Consider the following 19,113-nt stretch of genomic DNA (forward strand, 5'->3'; position numbering starts at 1 on the left):
AGATTAAATAATTTTCATACTGGCTAGCAATACAAACAGTGGTTAATCTGGAGTCACACTGCTTTTACATTGCTTGGAGCTAAATCTTAGATCCATTGCTTACTATCTCTGTGATCTCAAACAAGTTATTTAAGCTCTCTGTGCCTCAATTTTCTTATTTGCAAGGTTGGAATAATAATAGTACCTATCTCGCTGATTGAAGGATTGAGTTATCCTTTGTAAAGTGAAACAGTGCATGATATATAATATAGGCATTAGCCGTTACTGTTAAAATTTTGTCAATATGTTTTTATTAATAATAAAAATAACATTTTAAAACTGTTACCTCATTTATATATTCCTTACAGTTGAGAGATAAGACTATCTAAAGACTCTGAGAAGTAAACAACAGCAGGCAGATTGAGGAGGGAAGTCAAAATTTGAAGAATGCTTGGCAATGAGTTTCCTGGTTTTTTTTCCCTCCTTTATTTCCCAGCTTTGACCCCAGGGTAGCCTGAGTCACAGAGCTTTGCATTGGATATGAACAGCAAAAAAAAAAAAACTCAAGAGATTCCCTCTTTTTGGCCAAAGGATCAGGAAAAGAAGCCCCTCAGAACTGGAAACTGTAAAGGGAATTCCTGTTGTAGTTTTTTTCATCTTCTGACCCTCTCCTGAGGTCAGCCCCAGTCATGGAGCTACAGTGCCATGGTGGTCATATAGACGCATAAAATCCCAAGAGAAAACCAGTATCTCTGGCCAGAGGAACTGGGGAAAAAAAGGACCTCTGTGTTCCAAAGAAGGCAGGGCGAATCCTTATTATTTTTTCTGTCTTTGCCTCACAGCTTCACCCCACAGGTAAACCCAGTCACCTGAATCTACTTGACAACAGAGGATACTAAAACTGAGAGAAACATGTCATTTTGGCCAGAGGAACTGGGGGAAAGGGCCCCTTGGAGCTAGAGAATATGGGGGAAATCGCAGAGAGAAGAGAGCCTATAGAAGAGGAATGTCCTGTTTTTGAGACCAGCACAAATCTTGGGCTTCCCTCCAAGATGCACATGTGTAGAACAGGCCCAGAGAAATGGCAATAGGGCTGAGAGTGAAGGAGCATTAAACCACCACTGAGGGACATTCAAAATAACCAATATAAGATCCAAAATTATTCAGCATAAGAATCTGACCACCTCTAAAGGAAAAAAAAAATTAAATGCCAATCCTGACATGTTTTAACATTGAACTTTTTTGACAAAAAATTTAAAACAGCTATATAATTATTAAGCAAAAGGTAAAGGTGAACACTTTAGAAGTGATTGGAAAAATATGAGTTCTCAGCAGAAAAAAATCAAAACTATTAAAAAAAAAAGAACCAAATAGAGATAAGAGAATTGAAAAAGTACTGTAAGAAATAAAAATTAACTGGATGGGCTCAATAGTAGAATGGAGATGGGAAGGGTAAGAGTTAGTGAACTTGAAATTAGATCAGTGGAAATTCTCCAGTCTGAAGAATAGACAGAAAAGTGATGGAAAAGAAAACAAAAACAAAAAAAAAGAACATAGCTTTAGAGACCTATGAATCCAATTTTTAAAAATCTAATATTTGTGTCCTCCAACTCTCAAAAAGAAAAAGTATGGTAGAGAAAAAAAAGTTTTTTTGAAGAACTAATGACTGAAAACTCCCCAAATTTGTTGAAAAAACATAAATTTACATATTTAAGTTCAGGAAACCTCAAAAATAAACTGAAAGAAAAACTGCACCTATATAGAGCATACCCAAGCTGTTGAAAACCAAAGATGAGGGGGAAAAAATCTCAAAAGCAATCAGAAAAAGACAACTTGTTTCATATATGGAACAACAATTCCAATTTGATGAGATATTGGAACCAAAATGAAGCTAATGTTCACCCAAGGTCTTAGTCATAGTGGCAGAGCTAGGATGCAAACCTATGCAGCTTGGCTCCAGATGCTCTGCTCTTATTCATTAATATATGTTGCCTTACTAATAGAATACTATGCATCCATTAAAAATGAAACTATAGGGGCGCCTAGGTGGCTCAGTGGGTTAAGCCTCTACCTTCAGCTCAGGTCATGATCCCGGGGTCCTGGGATCGAACCCTGCATCGGGCTCTCTGCTCAGCAGGGAGCCTGCTTCCCCTTCTCTCTCTGCCTCCTTTTCTGTGATCTCTGTCTGTCAAATAAATAAATAAAATCTTTTTTAAAAAAAAAAGAAACTATAGAGGGGGAGTTACTGATGTGGAAAGACATTTATGACCCATTGGTGAAAAAACAAGATATAGAACAGTACGATGGATTTTGTCTTTATTAAAAAATCTGTATGTGTAATGTTCATATGGAGAACAGAAGAATATCACCCAAATGTTATTAGAGAAATTTTGAATGATTACTTATTGTTTATTAGCATTTCCTAAGTTTCCTACTATTTAAAAAATATATAATTTTAAAAAGGTAGAAAGATGTCTCACTAAACCCTCATGATTTTTCTTTCTTTTTCTTTTTCATTTATAAGGAGAAAACCCAACAATTCCAGTCTTATTTGATCAAGGAATGGGCGATTCCACTTTTGAGTTCCATTCTATCCTCAATTTTGGAGTTCAGTCTTCGTAAGTATCTAAGTAGTTAAGAGAAGTCTGTAAATGGCTGTGAAAGTAAGAATGAAGAATAATCCTTCCTCCCATCCTCCCATCTTTCCTTCCTGCTTTATTTGTAAAATTATTTCTTTACCCCATTTTTATCTTGTTTCTTTCTCCCTGAAGTTTTATTTCTACAATAAAATAAAGTGGTTTGAGGTATTAGAGTACTATGTATTAGGGTGAACTATGTCTATAATTAACCATTTTTTTAAAAAGATTTTATTTATTTGAGAGAGAGAATGGGAGAGAAAGCGCATGAGAGAGGGGAGAATCAGAAGGAGAAGCAGACTCCCCACTGAGTGGAGAGCCCAATGAGGGACTCAATTCTAGGTCTCCAGGATCATGACCTGAGCTGAAGGCAGCCGCTTAACCAGCTGAGCCACCTAGGCACCAACAAAAATGCCATTTCTCTATAGTCCTGCATACAATAAGAACAGCATTTAAGAGACTTTAATTAAAGTCATATATGACCTGCCCTCTGACTTCTAAAAAGTCTCTAGTCATCCACATCCCCGATTCACTTTTCTTGTTGGTAAAGTTCAGTACCCTGTATCTTACATTATAAGGTTATTAGAAAAATACTTATGTGAAGACACTTTGAAAAATATAATGTATCCAAATCAGGCGTACTATTTAATAGATATTATCTTATGTACATTTTTTAGTTGTAATCCTTATTTATATTACATTATCTCATTGTAGGAAAGGAAGTTCAGAAAACCAGAAATTATCACTCCAAATACATGACATGTTCTCTCTTTTTCTCTCTGTCTATTTCTCACACACATACACATACACATACACACACACACACACACACACACACACACTGTTAACACTGAAGTCCTTCTTAGTCCCTTTTACAGACACTAAAACTTTTTTGGTTGGATCTGTTTCCTCTGAATTGTATTCCTTCTCTGAGTCTGCCCTTAATTTGGATCTAGATCCTTTCTGCTATGATCATTTACTGCATCTTTTACAGGAAGTAAAGTTATATGGGCCATTATCATTTTGTAAAAAATATTTTTCTACTTATAAGATACAGAATTCAGCTTTTCCCTTTTTCAGAGGCTCTAATCTCTAATTTGACAAATAGCAGTTTACTTTGTCAAAAGGAGTTAAATTACTACTTCAGTATCTAGATGGACTTCTCAGTAGGTAACCCCGTTGACTAAATTACTATACAAATTTTTCTTGTTTTATTTTTAGGATAAAATATTCTAATAGCATCAAGGAAATGGTCATTCTATTTGCTACAACAATTTATAGAATTGGACTGAAAGTACCTCCTGATGAAACGGATCCTCGAATCCCCATGATGACCTGGAGCACATGTGCTTTCACTATCCAGGCAATTGGTAAAGCCTGTGAGAGACTGCTTTGGAAGGTTCATAGAAACAGGATTAAAATGGACCACAATTTTTCCATTTTTCCCCTAATAATGGCTTAAAATAGTTTGAATGGTTGGAGGAGTATTAATATCTCAGTATATTAGTGTGGCTTGATGCCATTAGTCCAAGAATTTTTTTTTAAGATTTTATTTATTCATTTGACAGATATCATGAGTAGGCAGAGAGGCAAGCAGACAGCAAAGGCGAAGCAGCGTCCCCACTGAGCAGAGAGCCCAATATGGGGCTCAGTCCCAGGACCCTGATACCATGACCTGAGCTGAAGGCAGAGGCTTAACCCACTGAGCCACCCAGGCACCCCTAGTCTGAGAATTTTTCATCAATCCCTTTTAACTACAGTGTTGGCTATATGCAAAATAAGCTCAAAGTATTTGAAAGGTAAAGCACAAAGCAAGCTATGTTTGAAAGCTGGCAGATTTACAACACTGGAAAATCAAGAAAAAAAGGCAAAGGAAGAAGAATCGAGCCAGAAATGTTCAGTGGTTTTTGTTTTTTTACACTTTGAGAGAAAAAGAACAAAAACAAAGTCACCTAAAACAAAGTCACCTAAAACATTATCAGGATAGGGAAAGGAAGACTGAGGTAGTTAGGAGAGACAGATTAGCAGGAAGAACTAAGAGGTCAGAGGGGAAGCCCACTGACAAAATCCCTGCCATGCTGCATTTTCTTACAGAAAAGTGTAGCAGTCAAATCAACATGTTGTACACCTTAAATGTACATAGTGTTATGTGTCAGCTATATCTCAGGAAAGCTGTTGGGGGAGAGAAGAGTGTACTAGTGAAGAATTGCTTAAATTTTAAAATTAGCATACTTGCTTATTACAGTCACAAGATATAATACTATCTTAAAAACAGTAAAAACTGTAATTCTTTTATGTCCTCTTTATCCAAGACAGTTTCAATTTCCCTTTCCAGGATAGATTTTTGGCAGTTGTTGTTTTTTTTTTTTAAGATTTTATTTATTTATCAGAGAGAGATGGGGGGAGAGAGCAAGCACAGGCAGACAGAATGGCAGGCAGAGGCAGAGGGGAGAAGCAGGCTCCCTGCCGAGCAAGGAGCCCGATGTGGGACTCGATCCCAGGAGGCTGGGATCATGACCTGAGCCGAAGGCAGCTGCTTAACCAACTGAGCCACCCAGGCATCCCTTGGCAGTTGTTTTTAATGGAGTCTACCACCTTTTCTTTAAAAAATATTTTATTTATTTATTTGTCAAAGTGCAAAAGCAGGGGGAGCAGCAGGCAGAGGGAGAAGTAGGCTCCCCGCCAGGCAAGGAGCCCAATGTGGGATTTGATCCCAGGATCAAGTGCCTGAGCTGAAGGCAGGCACTTAACCGATTGAACCACCCAGGCGTTCCAGTCTACCACTTTTTCTTCATTTACCTATATTTTTGTAGCAAGGTGTTATTTTGCGATTCAAATTAAGTAGCGTGAAGCCATTTCTTTCACAAAACCATCCTGCATATCAGCTTCAGCTTCCTAAACAGTTACATCCAAACCTGTCAGACTTAGATCATGGATAAAAGAAAATACACAGATTTATATTTACTATGATTAAATAAAATGAGAAATAGGAAGAATAAGATTTTTTTTTAAGATTATTCATTTATTTATTTGAGAGAGAGAAAAAGAACATGAGCAGAGAGGAGGAGCAGAGGGAGAAGCTGACTCCCCACTGAGCAGAGAGCCCGACCTGGGGCCCTATCCCGGGATGCTGGGATCATGACCTGAGCCAAAGGCAGAGGCTTAACTGAGCCACCCAGGCACCCTGGAAGAATGAGATTTTAATAGAATAGAATCTGAACAAATTGATAAATACAAAGCATTCTTTTAGAGTCATGATCTACTACTGAGTATCTTGAGACTTCCAGTGAAGGCATTTTACACTTTACTGTCTTTGGCAAGACAAACTTAGGAATCAGGAGTTTATATTGAGACAGTTAACATTTCAAAAAATGCACAGTTTTTGTCATAAAAGTGATGAGAAGTTCACTGGAGAATAGGACTAAATTTTTCTGTGTGGTTCTGTAACCTAGTAATTGGATTTTATTTAATTACTGTAGTGTTACACTGTTTTCACAGTGCTTTTTCCATTCGGGGACCTAGCGCATAAGCCACTAACTTACCTCATTCCCTATGCATATGGAGAGACATATACAGGATGTGTTGGCATAGTTAGAAACTACTGTTAAGGAATCAATATATAGCATCTCTTATTACTATCCATTCAGAGTTGAAAACAGAAAATAGGAGATAAGCCCTCCTTACTCATAGATATATCTGCTGCCAGAGAGCAATGAAAATACAAGTAATATAGCAGTAAATGCCCTAGCCAGCAAGGAGAAATGCATATGAATCCATGGGTTTTGTTTTTGTTTTTTTTTATTTCCACTTTTGGTTATTTTTCCTATAAATGTAGTTCTTTTTTAACAGTACCTATAAGAGCAATAGTTACTTGCATCTGCCTTACGTATTTTTAAACAAAATAGGTTGTGATTATATATAAAAATGACTTGGTTAAAAATTGTTGGCATAGAAGCAATGTTCAAAGGATGAAAAATGAACCAGGATGCTTTGTTTTTTCCAAGCGTTCTCTATAGATAACTGCAGGGGCTTTATTATTTATAGTAACAATTTGTAAGTGATCTGCATTTGTTTTTTATAATATTTTCTCACTCAAAAATTTGGAAATTTTGGCTTAAACATGAAACTTTGAAGGGGAAAAGTGCAAATCATCTGGGCAAAAATATAATCAGTTAAAGAACATCTGATAGAAACCAAGTATACAATTGTAGCAGTATTCAGGATTTATTATTTTTGTTTTTCTTACTCTTTGAGAAAACCTCTTGGGAGATGAAGGGAAACCTCTGTTTGGAGCACTTCAAAATAGACAGGTGTGTATATTCCAGAAGGGTATGTGTAATTCATGATAGGCTTTTTTTGGTATAGTCTAATTTAACATTAGTCTAATTTAACATTTTTAAAAATCATTATTTAATTCACTCCCTTTTCTATAAAAATAAGCAAAATTCTTTTTTTTTTTTTTTAAAGCAGCTTCAGTCTCACAGGAGACTAAATGGCCAACATTGTGCACTTTATTTTTTTTTAATTTATCTTTATTTTTTTCACCATAGCATATACCCTCCCCAAAGTCTATCACCTGGCCACCCCATCCTTCCTACCCCCCTGCCCTCCACCAACCCTCAATATGTTTCCTGAGATTAAGAGTCTCTTATGGTTTGTCTCCCTCTCTGGTTTCATCTTGTTTCATTTTTCCCTCCCTTCCCCTATGATCCTCTGTCTTGTATGAAACTAGATGGTGTTATGCTAAATGAAATAAGTCAATCAGAGAAAGACAGTTATCATATGATCTCACTGACAATGAGGAATCTGAGAAGTAAGACATTGTACACTTTAGAGAGCTTACTCAATCTTGGTGGTTAAATGAGAGATTTCTGGTGATACTTACTTTTTCTCCCCCTACTTTGTTTACTGCCGAGTCAGAAACCTGGTATCTCCTTCATTTTCCTTCCTCACTAATTTTGCCCCATCATGCAACATAAAGTATTAGTGCTGGCTTAAGTATAGATGAATCCTCATAGCAAGTTCAAGAATGAAACTAAACCATGGCTCCTTGATGGGCAGATCTTGGCTTATGCCAGGCCTATCTCCAGGCCTAAGCCTCATATTGTAGGGGACCCTGGGAAACAGTGCTCAACAAATAGCCCTATGACAACAGAGTGGGCAACCAAGGATTCCCTAGACCACCCCCATCCTCGCCATTTCCCTCTTATTTTCCTGACAGCTGGCACAGGGGACTTGTAGTCCATAGTGTGCTTCCCTACAGTTCTGCCTTCTGGTTAGGAAGCAGGAAATCTGAATTCTTTTAGGGCTTTTAGGGGTTTCTTGCCATCATTTTAGAATTTCTATAAATATATATATATATATTTTGCCCAGGCCTCAGCAGGGTAAGTTAGTCCAAAAATTTAAGAAATTGACTGGGGAAAATGAGTACTTAAATGAGAATTGAAATAATCGCTTTAATACCTCTTTGCATGGGAAAATCTGTTAAAAATATTGTAATTTATTTGCAAGACTATAAAGTATATAATAAGTCTGCAGCTAATTCTTGCAGACTGGGATTGAGTTCTACAGTGAGTGACTTCAGGCTATCATCGTCCCTTATCTTTTTATCTTTCCCTCTCTTACAATCTAGCATAATGGTCTGAAAGCATTAATGCAGTTTGCCATTGCACAGAAGATCACCTGTCCTCAAGTCCTGATACAGAAGCATCTTATTCGTCTCCTGTCAGGTAGTCTCCTCTTTATTATTACTTACATGTCTTTTTCCATTGCATTTCTGGCAGTGTATTTCATTAGGAAACAACACACTGCACTAATTTTGAATCACTCACTACAGCAGCTTTACAAAAGAAAAAACAAGACTTGGGTGCCACTATAATACCTGCAATCTTATTTCAAAACTCAGGTTTTCCAAATGTTTGTTTGTTTGTTTGTTTTTAACTTTGTTTTTAACTTAACATCTACCCACCTCGGGACTTTACTGAACCAACATCCACAACCACTAGCTAACATATTTATATCCTAATCTGATTAGAAAAGGGATCAATGACATGGATAGGTAATTTAAAAATAGGTATAATTTTGTTGGATCAGGAGGATATTCTTCATCCTCATTTCACTTGTACTGCTTTGCATGCCGTCTCTGCTCTGTATGTATGGATACATATTCTGTGTATCTCAAGACATTTAGAAATGGATAGTTAGGAAAAAAGTATTAAGGAACATAGTATAAAAGTAATTCTTCTTATTCATTGAGCATATTTTTATTGAATAATCTCTGTTTCTGTTATGCTGTTTACCTTTTTTCCTCCTGCATCTTATCTTTCAACTCTTAAATTCTATACAAGGCTTTCTAGGAGTTTTTATTAGTTTAACTTATCTTTAGTTGTGGTTCCCATATCTTAAAGGTGTGATGTTCCAGTTTACCAGTTAATGTATTTTATAACCGTGTTACATTTTTGTGTTAGATGTTTTATATTATATTTAACTACATTGCAGTCTTACTGAATGAATTACACTGTTGTTGTTTTTCCCAGTTGTTCTTCCTAACCTAAAATCAGAAGATACACCTTGCCTTCTATCTATAGATCTCTTTCATGTTTTGGTAAGTGTTCGACAAAAATTCTTAAGTCTCTCAAGTTTCTGATTTCATGTATTTTCCTATTCAAATTCATGTTCTTTTTTCAAGATTATAAATTATTGGTGTTCAGACTATAAATTTAGTCTCTTTTCCATTCTGCTTATGAATAGATACAGATTTGACTGAGACTGTCTAAATCACTTTAAAGGGCACCTGAGTGGCTCAGTCGGTTAAGTGTCTGCCTTCAGCTCAGGTCATTATCCCAGGGCCCTGGCATCAAGTCCCGCATCAGCCTCCCTATTCAGTAAGGAGCCTGCTTCTCCCTTTCCTGCTCCCTCTGCTTGTACTCTCTCTCTATCTCTCCCTTTCTCTATCTCTCTCTCTCGCAAAAATAAGTAAATAAAAAATCTTTCTTAAAAATCACTTTAGGGGGATGCCTGGGTGGCTCAGTTGGTTGGGCAGCTGCCTTCGGCTCAGGTCATGATCCCAGCGTCCTGGGATCGAGTCCCACATCGGGCTTCTTGCTCGGCAGGGAGCCTACTTTTCCCTCTGTCTCTGCCTGCCATTCTGTCTGCCTGTACTCACTCTCTCTCCCTCTCTCTCTCTGACAAATAAATAAAATCTTAAAAAAAAAATCACTTTAGGGGCACCTGGGTGGCTCAGTGGGTTAAGTCTCTGTCTTCGGCTCAGGTCATGATCTCAGGGTCCTGGGATTGAGCCCCGCATTGGGCTCTTTTCTCAGCAGGGAGCATGCTTCCCCCTCTCTCTGCCTGCCTCTCTGCCTACTTGTGATTTCTCTCTCTGTCAAATAAATAAAATACAAATAAATAAATAATCACTTTAAAAATGAAAACACATTAAAAACTAGTGGAGTGTGTCCAAAAACAAGAAATGGAGACTTGGAAGTGAGGAAGGTGGAGGTAAATCTTCCAGAGAAATGGAAGGGCACTTCTAGCCCCGTCTGTGTCTTCTTTCAGGCAGCTTCAGCTTACCCCAAACTCTAAGTGGCTGCGAATGTCTTCAGGGAAGGGCAGGTTTTTGGACAAGGATTCTAGTCCTTGTTTTCAGAGCCTAGGACTTCGTGCTAGAAGTGCTTACAGCTGCAAAATAGACGTGTTATATCTTTTTAATGCATCACTTTTTTCAGTGATGTGAGGGGGAAATAATATAAGTAAGGCTGGGATAGCCCATAGCTGAACCAGTGACAGGACCTGTCATAAAAACGAGGTGACCAGTCCATGCACAGTGTTGAGGTGAGCAGGGAACAGTGATTCTGAGTCCATGAGGTGAGACGGGCATCCTTTCTGGAAGCAGTCTGAATCCCTGGACTAGGGCTGGGGGATTATGTCTTCATGGTGACACCACCACCTGTATGCATTTACTCAATGAACACTTCAGACAATGAATACCTATAAGATAGGACCTGTGCCGTGCACTGGAGATGCAGTGATAAATAATGGTGGGCCTGAGGTCACTCTGTCGTCATCAGTTGAGAAGAATATCAGGTCCGCAAGAGGAGAGCAAGGACAAGTGAAACCCACCAGCGTCCCTGCATCTGTCCAATGACAACAATTTTCAGAGAGAGTGCTGACCACTGCTTCTCTTTTGTCTTCCAAAGCTTGTGTGACTTCCTCTTTTGACAAAGTCCAGCTTGCAAATATACAGGGAAGGAGGCTCTGGGAAACATACCTCCAGCTTAAACACATTGATGGAGAACAGGCCACAACAGAATCTCTTCACTACTATCCCCATAGTTGAACTCTCTACTCTTCTGGGCAAAAAAAGATAGTCTTGTCAACGTTGCATCTGGGAAATACTTAAATTAGTGTTCCATATGAACTCACAACATGATTTGGGGGTCATCTTCAGCCTATATTCCGAGATCAATCTCAGATAGCCACCAAACATTTGCTGTGTGGGGCCTACTCATGATTGCATGTGCATTGATTTTTGGTTACTCAGTATGGGGTGATAGCAACATGCTTTTCTTCTGGAAGCTCATCGCTGTCCCACATTTACTCATTTACTCATTCACAATCACCTATAATTATAAGTTAATCTATAGAAATAAAGAATGTGGAAAGAAAAAAAAAGCATTTTTATACTCTTTATTTTGTAACAGGTATCATCCTAGTTGATTATACACATAGTTGGTGTCTGTCCAAGCAGACTTTGTCTAAATAAATATTATGCATTCCTCCTCCACCTTTTTCTTGTTTACATTATAAGCATGAATGACAGTGTGAGCTATCTTAAAATCATTGATTATTTGATGTTGGGAACCAGGCCCTTGACACATCTAGGCTTCCCCCAAACACCTGTGGATGGATGACAACTGTTTCATGAGTTTCTTTTTTTTCTTTTTTCCTTTTTTTAAAGATTTTTTTATTTATTCATTTGAGAGAGAGAAAGAGACAGAGCCCAAGCAGGAGAGCCAGAGGCAGAAGAAGAGGGAGAACTGGGTTCCCTGCTTAGCAGGAGGACTCTGGGATCATGACCTGTGCTGAAGGCAGACACTTAACCATCTGAACCATCCAAGCACCCCTGTTCTGTGAATTTCTTGGAGAGGTTTTCCCTCCTGGCAGTGACCCCATTCCTTCAAAATGAGTTCTCTAGAGAGATCATTGATGAGGTTGGGAGCATGGAGTTTGTGAATATGGGTTAGCCATTATTCACCTCTCATTGTCCAGAACTCTGCCCGGTGGTGGTCATTCTTATTTTTTGGAATCTTTAGGAAAACTTCGAGAAGAATGCCAATAACTTGGCCCTATACCCTAAGATTCTGATTTGATTGGATTGGCCTGTGAAACAGTGTTATTTTAAGAGCTCCCCAAGTTACTGTAATGTTGAGTCTTCTGAGCCACAGAGAGAATTGAGACCACTCCTAGAATAAGAAGTTTCAGGAAAGGGGTAACCTATTTGGTGATGACTTTTGTTCTCCATTTATGGTACACTATATTTAAGATATTCTGTTGAATAATTAGGAAAAATATGGTGGTTATAAAAAAAACACACGAACACCCTGCAGTATCTGATATATTTGGTTATAAGATTAGCCCATGCTGATGTTTGTTGTCACACATGTTGATGTCCATTTTCTCTCATAGGTTGGTGCTGTGTTAGCATTCCCATCCTTGTATTGGGAGGACACTGTTGATCTGCAGCCGTCATCAATTAGTTCTTCTTATACCCACCTTTATCTCTTCCATTTGATCACAATGGCACACATGCTTCAGATCCTTCTTACTATAGACACAGGTAAAGCTCCCATCAGTTGTTAACTGTAAATAATAATTACCCGTGGTTTGTTGGCAAAATTCATTTTGCTTTTGATTAATCATGTATATATACATATATGTGTATTTTTTTTTAAGATTTTATTTATTTATTTGAGAGAGAAAGCGTGAGAGGGGAGAGGTCAGAGGGAGAAGCAGACTCCCCGCTGAGCAGGTAGCCCAATGTGGGACTTGATCCCAGGACTCCAAGATCATGACCCGAGCTGAAGGCAGTCGCTTAACCAACTGAGCCCCCAAGTGCCTAGATTCTAAATTCTGTGTTATATCTCTTGTGGAATGATCATTTGTTTCTTTATGGATGCTATTTAAATAAAAAGAAGAGCTACGAAAGGGATAAATTAGCTAAACCACTTGATTCTCTAACTAACTTGTGGCTGCTCTCCAGATATACAGGGAAACCATTTGAACCTGCTTTACCCTTTTTCAGATTTCCTAATTTCAGGGTTGGGGATTAGTCCCTCCGACGTTTGTCCCTGCTAAATAATTTTGATAAGGCTGTTTATGAAACCATTTTTGATTCCTCCAGCTAGAATGATAATAGAATGTTTTATAGCATTTGTCACATAGTATCTTATTTTATAATTCTATGCTGTTCTGCTTCTTTCCCTGGTTCTCCTTTCTCGCTACTCCTTCCCCCCTGCTAGTTTCTTGAGTAGAGAACATTCAGATTTTAAAATCTTTTCTCATAAAGTTAAAGTCCAAATAAGTATTCATTAAATGTTTTTTGGACAAATGTGCACTCACAGATACCTGAATAATACAGCATCATGGAATCATAATGTAGTTATTCTCTTAGACTCTGCTCTTAGTTGAAAGTAAAGTCTGCTACCAGGCTGTCAGTGATCAAAGACAACTCCTGGGGCATCTGGATGGCTCAGTGGGTTAAAGCCTCTGCCTTCAGCTCAGGTCATGATCCTGGGTTCTCTACTCAGGAGATAACCTGCTTCCCCCTTCTTTCTGCCGGCCTCTCTGCCTACTTGTGATCTCTGTCTTTCAAATAATTAATAAAATCTTTAAAAAAAAAAAAAAAAGAAGGGCTCCTGAAAATTCAGGTAATTTAGAAAATAAATAATTAAAGTGACTTTAGAACAACGTCTAACAAAACTAAATACACATTTATTCATTAACCTACCAACTCTACTTCTAAGAATCTGTCCCAAAGCCATACTGGCAAAAATATGAAAGGATATATGCACATGATTATTCATTTGTGGTATTATTTGCAATAATAAAAACCCCAGAGATTGGTTGAATATCCTGTGGTATATGCATATAATGGAATTTTCTGCAGCCATACAAAGGAATGAGCAAGATCTACTGAAGAAGTAATCTCTAGGAGATACTTATTAAGAGTGAAAAAAGTAGGGTGCAGAACAGTAGTTGTAGTATTATAATGTCTTTGTGTAAGGTATTTTAGGTATATGTATCCATATATGTGCTTACATATATTCATATTTGCTTATATTTTTTATAAATGAAACAAAAGAAATATAAACCAAAAACTGAAGGGTTGCCTCTAGATAAGGTAGAGAGTCACGGATTTGAGCAAAGACTCCTGTAAGTGTCTTTTTAATGTAATTGTTTTTTTTTTTTTTTTTTCTAAAATTCTATTTATTTGGGAGAGAGAACACACAAGCATGGGGAGGGCTAGAGGGAGAGGGACAAGCGGACTCCCTGCTGAGTGGGGAGTCCTACATGAGACCCAATCCCAGGACCCCAGGATCATGACCTGAGCTGAAGGCATATGAAGGCATATGAAGTACTGAGCCTCCCAGGCACCCCTAAAACACAGTATTTCAACTGTACTTCCCCAATAGGATATATTCTGACAATAAAAGAACTAGCAAAAAAAATCGTTAAACTAAATTCATATTAGTGGTACAAAATGGTACTAAGTACTAGTATTGTTATTTTGAAATTATTTTAGGTAATTTTTAGGATAAACCAAGTTAAGTATTTGTGTAAATGTCACTGGGACCCAAGATTTTCAGTGTAGGAAAGAGGAGACTTAAGAATTAATTCAGAACTGTTCATTCTGAAGTATGCTTCAAGTAAAAGATGTTCTTTTTGGAAAAAAATTAACTGAGGGTACTAATTTAAAATAAAGCATTTCAGGGGCACCCTTACTGGCTCAGTCATAAGAGCATGTGACTCTTGATCATGACTTCAAGCCCCACATGAGAGGGTAGAGATTACTTAAATAAATAAAACTTGAAAAATAAAATAAAGGGGTACATGGGTGGCTCAGTCGGTTACGTATCTGCCTTCAGCTCAGGTCATGATCCCAGAATCCTGTGTCAGCCTCCCAGTTCAAAAGGGAGTCTGCTTCTTCCTCTACCCTTCCCCTTGAAGGGAAGTGCTCTCTCTCTCAAATAAATAAGATCTTTTAAAAAAAAATAATAAAGTATATCAGAGGGGAGGTGTGTGGGGGAATGGGTGAAATAGGTGAAGGAGATTGAAAGTACACTTACAAGGTATAGAATTGTTGAATCACTGTATTGTACCTCTGGAACTACTACAATACTCTATGTTAACCATAATGGAATTAAAACTAAAAACTTAAAAGAATAAATTCAGAAAAGTTAAGTAAAAACCCAATAATTTCCCAGTCAAAATTCCAGCAAGTTATTATGTGGATATTGACAAACTGATTCTACAGTTTATATGAAAAGGAGAAAGATCCAGCATAGCCAACTCAGTACTGAAGGGGAAGAACAAAGTTAGAGGACTGACATTACCTGACTTCAGAACTTACTCTAAAGCTACTGGAATCAAGACTGAAAAAAACAGACCAGTAGATTAGTGGACCAGCATAGAGAGCCCAAAAAAATCTGTATACATAAATATAGTTAATTGATCTTTGATGAAGGAACAAGGACAAATAGAGCCGAGATAACATGATTTTCAACAAATGTTGCTGTAACAACTGGACACCCACATATAAGACAACCTTTGTGGAAGTTAACTAAAAATGGTTCACTAAAGAAAAAATGGTTGATATGCCTGAATGTAAAATACAAAACTATTAGAAGAGAATGTGTAGGAGAAAACCTAGATGACCGTGGGGTATGCGGTGACTTTTTAGATACAAGGCCAAAGGTAAAATCCATTAAAGAAATAATAAGCTGGACTTCATTACAATTAAAAACTTCTCTTCTGCAATGGACAGTGTTGAGAATGAAACAGACTAAGAGAAAATATTTGCAAAAGACACATCTGAATAACTGTTCTATAAAATATACAGAGAACTGTTAATTCAACAATAAGAAAATAAACAACCTGATTAAAAATAAACAAAGGACACCCAAAACCTTAAGATAGGTTATCTTAGGAATAAACCTAACCAAGGAGGCAAAGAATCTGTACTCAGAAAACTATAAAGTACTCATGAAAGAAATTGAGGAAGACACAAAGAAATGGAAAAATATTCCATGCTCATGGATTGAAAGAACAAATATTGTGAAAATGTCTATGCCATCTAAAGCAATCTACACATTTAATGCAATCCCTATCAAAATACCATCCTTTTTTTTTTTTTCAAAGAAATGGAAAAAATAATCCTAAAATTTATATGGAACCAGAAAAGACCCTGAATAGCCAGAGGAATATTGAAAAAGAAAACCAAAGTTGGCAGCATCACAATTCCAGACTTCAAGTTCTATTACAAATCTGTAATCATCAAGACAGTGTGGTACTGACATAAAAACAGAAACACAGATCAGTGGAACAGAATAGAGAGCCCAGAAATGGACCCTCAACTGTATGGTCAACTGATCTTCGACAAAGCAGAAAAGAATATCCAATGGAAAAAAGACAGTCTCATTAACAAATGGTGTTGGGAAAATTGAACAGCCACATGCAGAAGAATGAAGCTGGACCATTTCCTTACACCACACACTAAAATAGACTCAAAATGGATGAAAAACCTCAACGTGAGACAGAAATCCATCAAAATCCTTAAGGAGAACACAGGCAGTGACCTCTTCAACCTCAGCCGCAACAACTTCTTCCTAGACACATTAACAAAGGCAAGGGAAGCAAGGGCAAAAATGAACTCTTGGGACTTCATCAAGATCAACACCTTTTGCACAGCGAAGGAAACAGTCAACAAAAACAAAACAAAGCCAAAAAAGGACAGAATGAGAAAAGATATTTGCAAATGACATATCAGATAAAGGGCTAGTCTCCGAAATCTATAAAGAACTTATCAAACTCAACACCCAAAGAACAAATAATCCAATCAAGAAATAGGCAGAAGACATGAACAGACATTTCTGCAAAGAAGACATCCAAATGGCCAAAAGACACATGAAAAAGTGCTCAACATCACTTGGCATCAGGGAAATACAAATCAAAACCACAGTGAGATACCACCTCACACCAGTCAGAATGGCTAAAATTACAAGTCAGGATACAACAGATGTTGGAGAGGATGCGGAGAAAGGGGATCCCTCCTACACTGTTGGTGGGAATGCAAGCTGGTGCAGCCACTCTGGAAAATAGCATGAATATTCCTCAAAAAGTTGAAAATTGAGCTACCCTACAACTCAGCAATCGCTCTACTGGGTATTTACCCTAAAGATACAAATGTCGTAATCCGAGGGGCACGTGCACCCCAATGTTTATAGCAGCAGTGTCCACGGTAGCCAAACTGTGGAAGGAACCTAGATGTCCATCAACAGATGAGTAGATAAAGAAGAAGGGATGGCTCAGTGGGTTAAGCCTCTGCCTTCAGCTCAGGTCATGATCTAAGAATCCTGGGATTGAGCCCCACATGGTGCTCTCTGCTCAATGGGGAGCCTGCTTCCCCCTGTCTCTCTCTGCTTGCCTTTCTGCCTACTTGTGATCTCTGCCTGACAAATAAATAAAGTCTTTTTAAAAAAAAATTTTTTAAGATGTGGTGTATATATATACAATGGAATATTATGCAGCCATCAAGAAAAATGAAATCTTGCCATCTGCAATGATGTAAATAGAACTAGAGGGTATTGTGCTAAGCAAAATAAGTCAATCAGAGAAAGACAATTATCATATGATCCCTCTGATATGAGGAATTTGAGAGGCAGGGCAGGGGTTCGTAGGGCGAAGGGAGATAAAAATGAAACAAGATGGTACCGGGGAGGGAGACAACCCATAAGAGACTCTTTTTTTTTTTTTAAGCTTTTATTTATTTATTTGACAGCAAGAGAGCACAAGTAGGCAGAGAGGCAGGCAGAGAGAGAGAGAGGAGGAAACAGGCTCCCTGCTGAGCAGAGAGCCCGATGCGGGACTCAATCCCAGGACCCTGAGATCATGACCTGAGCCGAAGGCAGTGGCCTAACCCACTGAGCCACCCAGGCACCCCCCATAAGAGACTCTTAATCTCAGGAAACAAACTGAGGGTTGGTGGGGAGTGGGGAGAGAGATAGGGTGGCTGGGTGATGGACATTGGGGCGGGTATGTGCTATGGTGAGTGCTTTGAATTGTGTAAGACTAATGATTCACAGACCTGTACCCCTGATACAAATAATACATTGTATGTTAATAATAAGATAAAAATAAGCAAAAGACACGTCACTAAAGATGATCTACGGATGGCAAGTAAGCATATGAAAAGATGTTCAATATCACAAGTCATTAGGGAATTGCAAATTAAAATGAGATAGCATTACTCATCTATTAGAATAGTTAAAATCCAAAACACTGACAATGCTCAGTACTGGTGAGGATGTAGAGCAACAGGAATTCTCACTCATTGCTGAAAGGAATTCTGTGCCATTTTGAGATACAGTTTGGCACTTTCTTACAATACTAAACTACTCCTACCATATGATGCAGCAGTCATCTACCCAAATGAACTGAAAACCTGTGTCCGTACAAAAACCTACACACAGATGTTTGTAGCAGCTTTATTCATAATTTCCAAGATGTGGAAGCAACCACATATTCTTTGGTGGGTGAATGAATAAATAAACTGTTGTACATCCAAGCAATGGAATATTTTTCAGTGCAGAAAGAAAAAAAAGCCTTCAAACAATGGACAAGCATAGAGGAAGCTTAAATGTGTGATACTTCATGAAAGAAGCAAATCTGAAAAGGTTGCATACTGTGTGATTCCAACCATAATAGACCCTTGAATGACACAAGTTTGAACTGAGAGGGTCTACTCATATGGGTTTTTCTTTTATTAATAAATACAGTATAGTACTAAAAATGTATTTTTTCTTACGATTTTCTTAAATTTTCTTTTCTCTAGCTTTATTCTAAGAATACAGCATATAACATATAAAATACACAACATGTAGCATGCATATATATATAAAATATAAAATACATATATATAAAATACATATACAAAATATGTTTTCCTGTCAATAGTAGCCTGTTGGTAAGGTTTTTAGAGTGTCACAAGGTATGGGTAGGTTTTTGACTGTGCCAGGGTTTGGCCCCCTTCGCCCCCAGTGTTGTTCAAGGGTTATATGTATATGACTTCTGGAAAAGGCAAAGCTTTGAAAACTGTAAAAGTATCCACAATTGCCAGAAGTTAGAGGAGAAAGTTGTGTGAATGGGCAGAGCAGAGAGTATTTTTAGGGCAGTGAAACTACTCTGTATGATGCTATAATAGTGGATACATGTTATTATA

General features: G+C 37.8%; 1 protein-coding gene across 2 annotated transcripts in view; it reads left to right on the top strand.

Moving 5' to 3' along the window:
• UBR1 (ubiquitin protein ligase E3 component n-recognin 1) overlaps positions 1-19,113 on the top strand; it is a 142,893-nt gene that overhangs the window by 103,512 nt on the left and 20,268 nt on the right. For both annotated transcript variants that reach the window (XM_082735361.1, XM_082735362.1), the window contains exons 34-39: positions 2,504-2,597; positions 3,837-3,985; positions 6,870-6,925; positions 8,248-8,344; positions 9,152-9,219; positions 12,303-12,453. In XM_082735361.1, the coding sequence (XP_082591487.1) occupies positions 2,504-2,597; positions 3,837-3,985; positions 6,870-6,925; positions 8,248-8,344; positions 9,152-9,219; positions 12,303-12,453 (615 nt within the window). The remainder of the gene's footprint in view (positions 1-2,503; positions 2,598-3,836; positions 3,986-6,869; positions 6,926-8,247; positions 8,345-9,151; positions 9,220-12,302; positions 12,454-19,113) is intronic.

This window comes from Mustela nivalis (genome assembly GCF_964662115.1).
Source record: "Mustela nivalis genome assembly, chromosome: 6".
NCBI lineage: Eukaryota > Metazoa > Chordata > Mammalia > Carnivora > Mustelidae > Mustela > Mustela nivalis.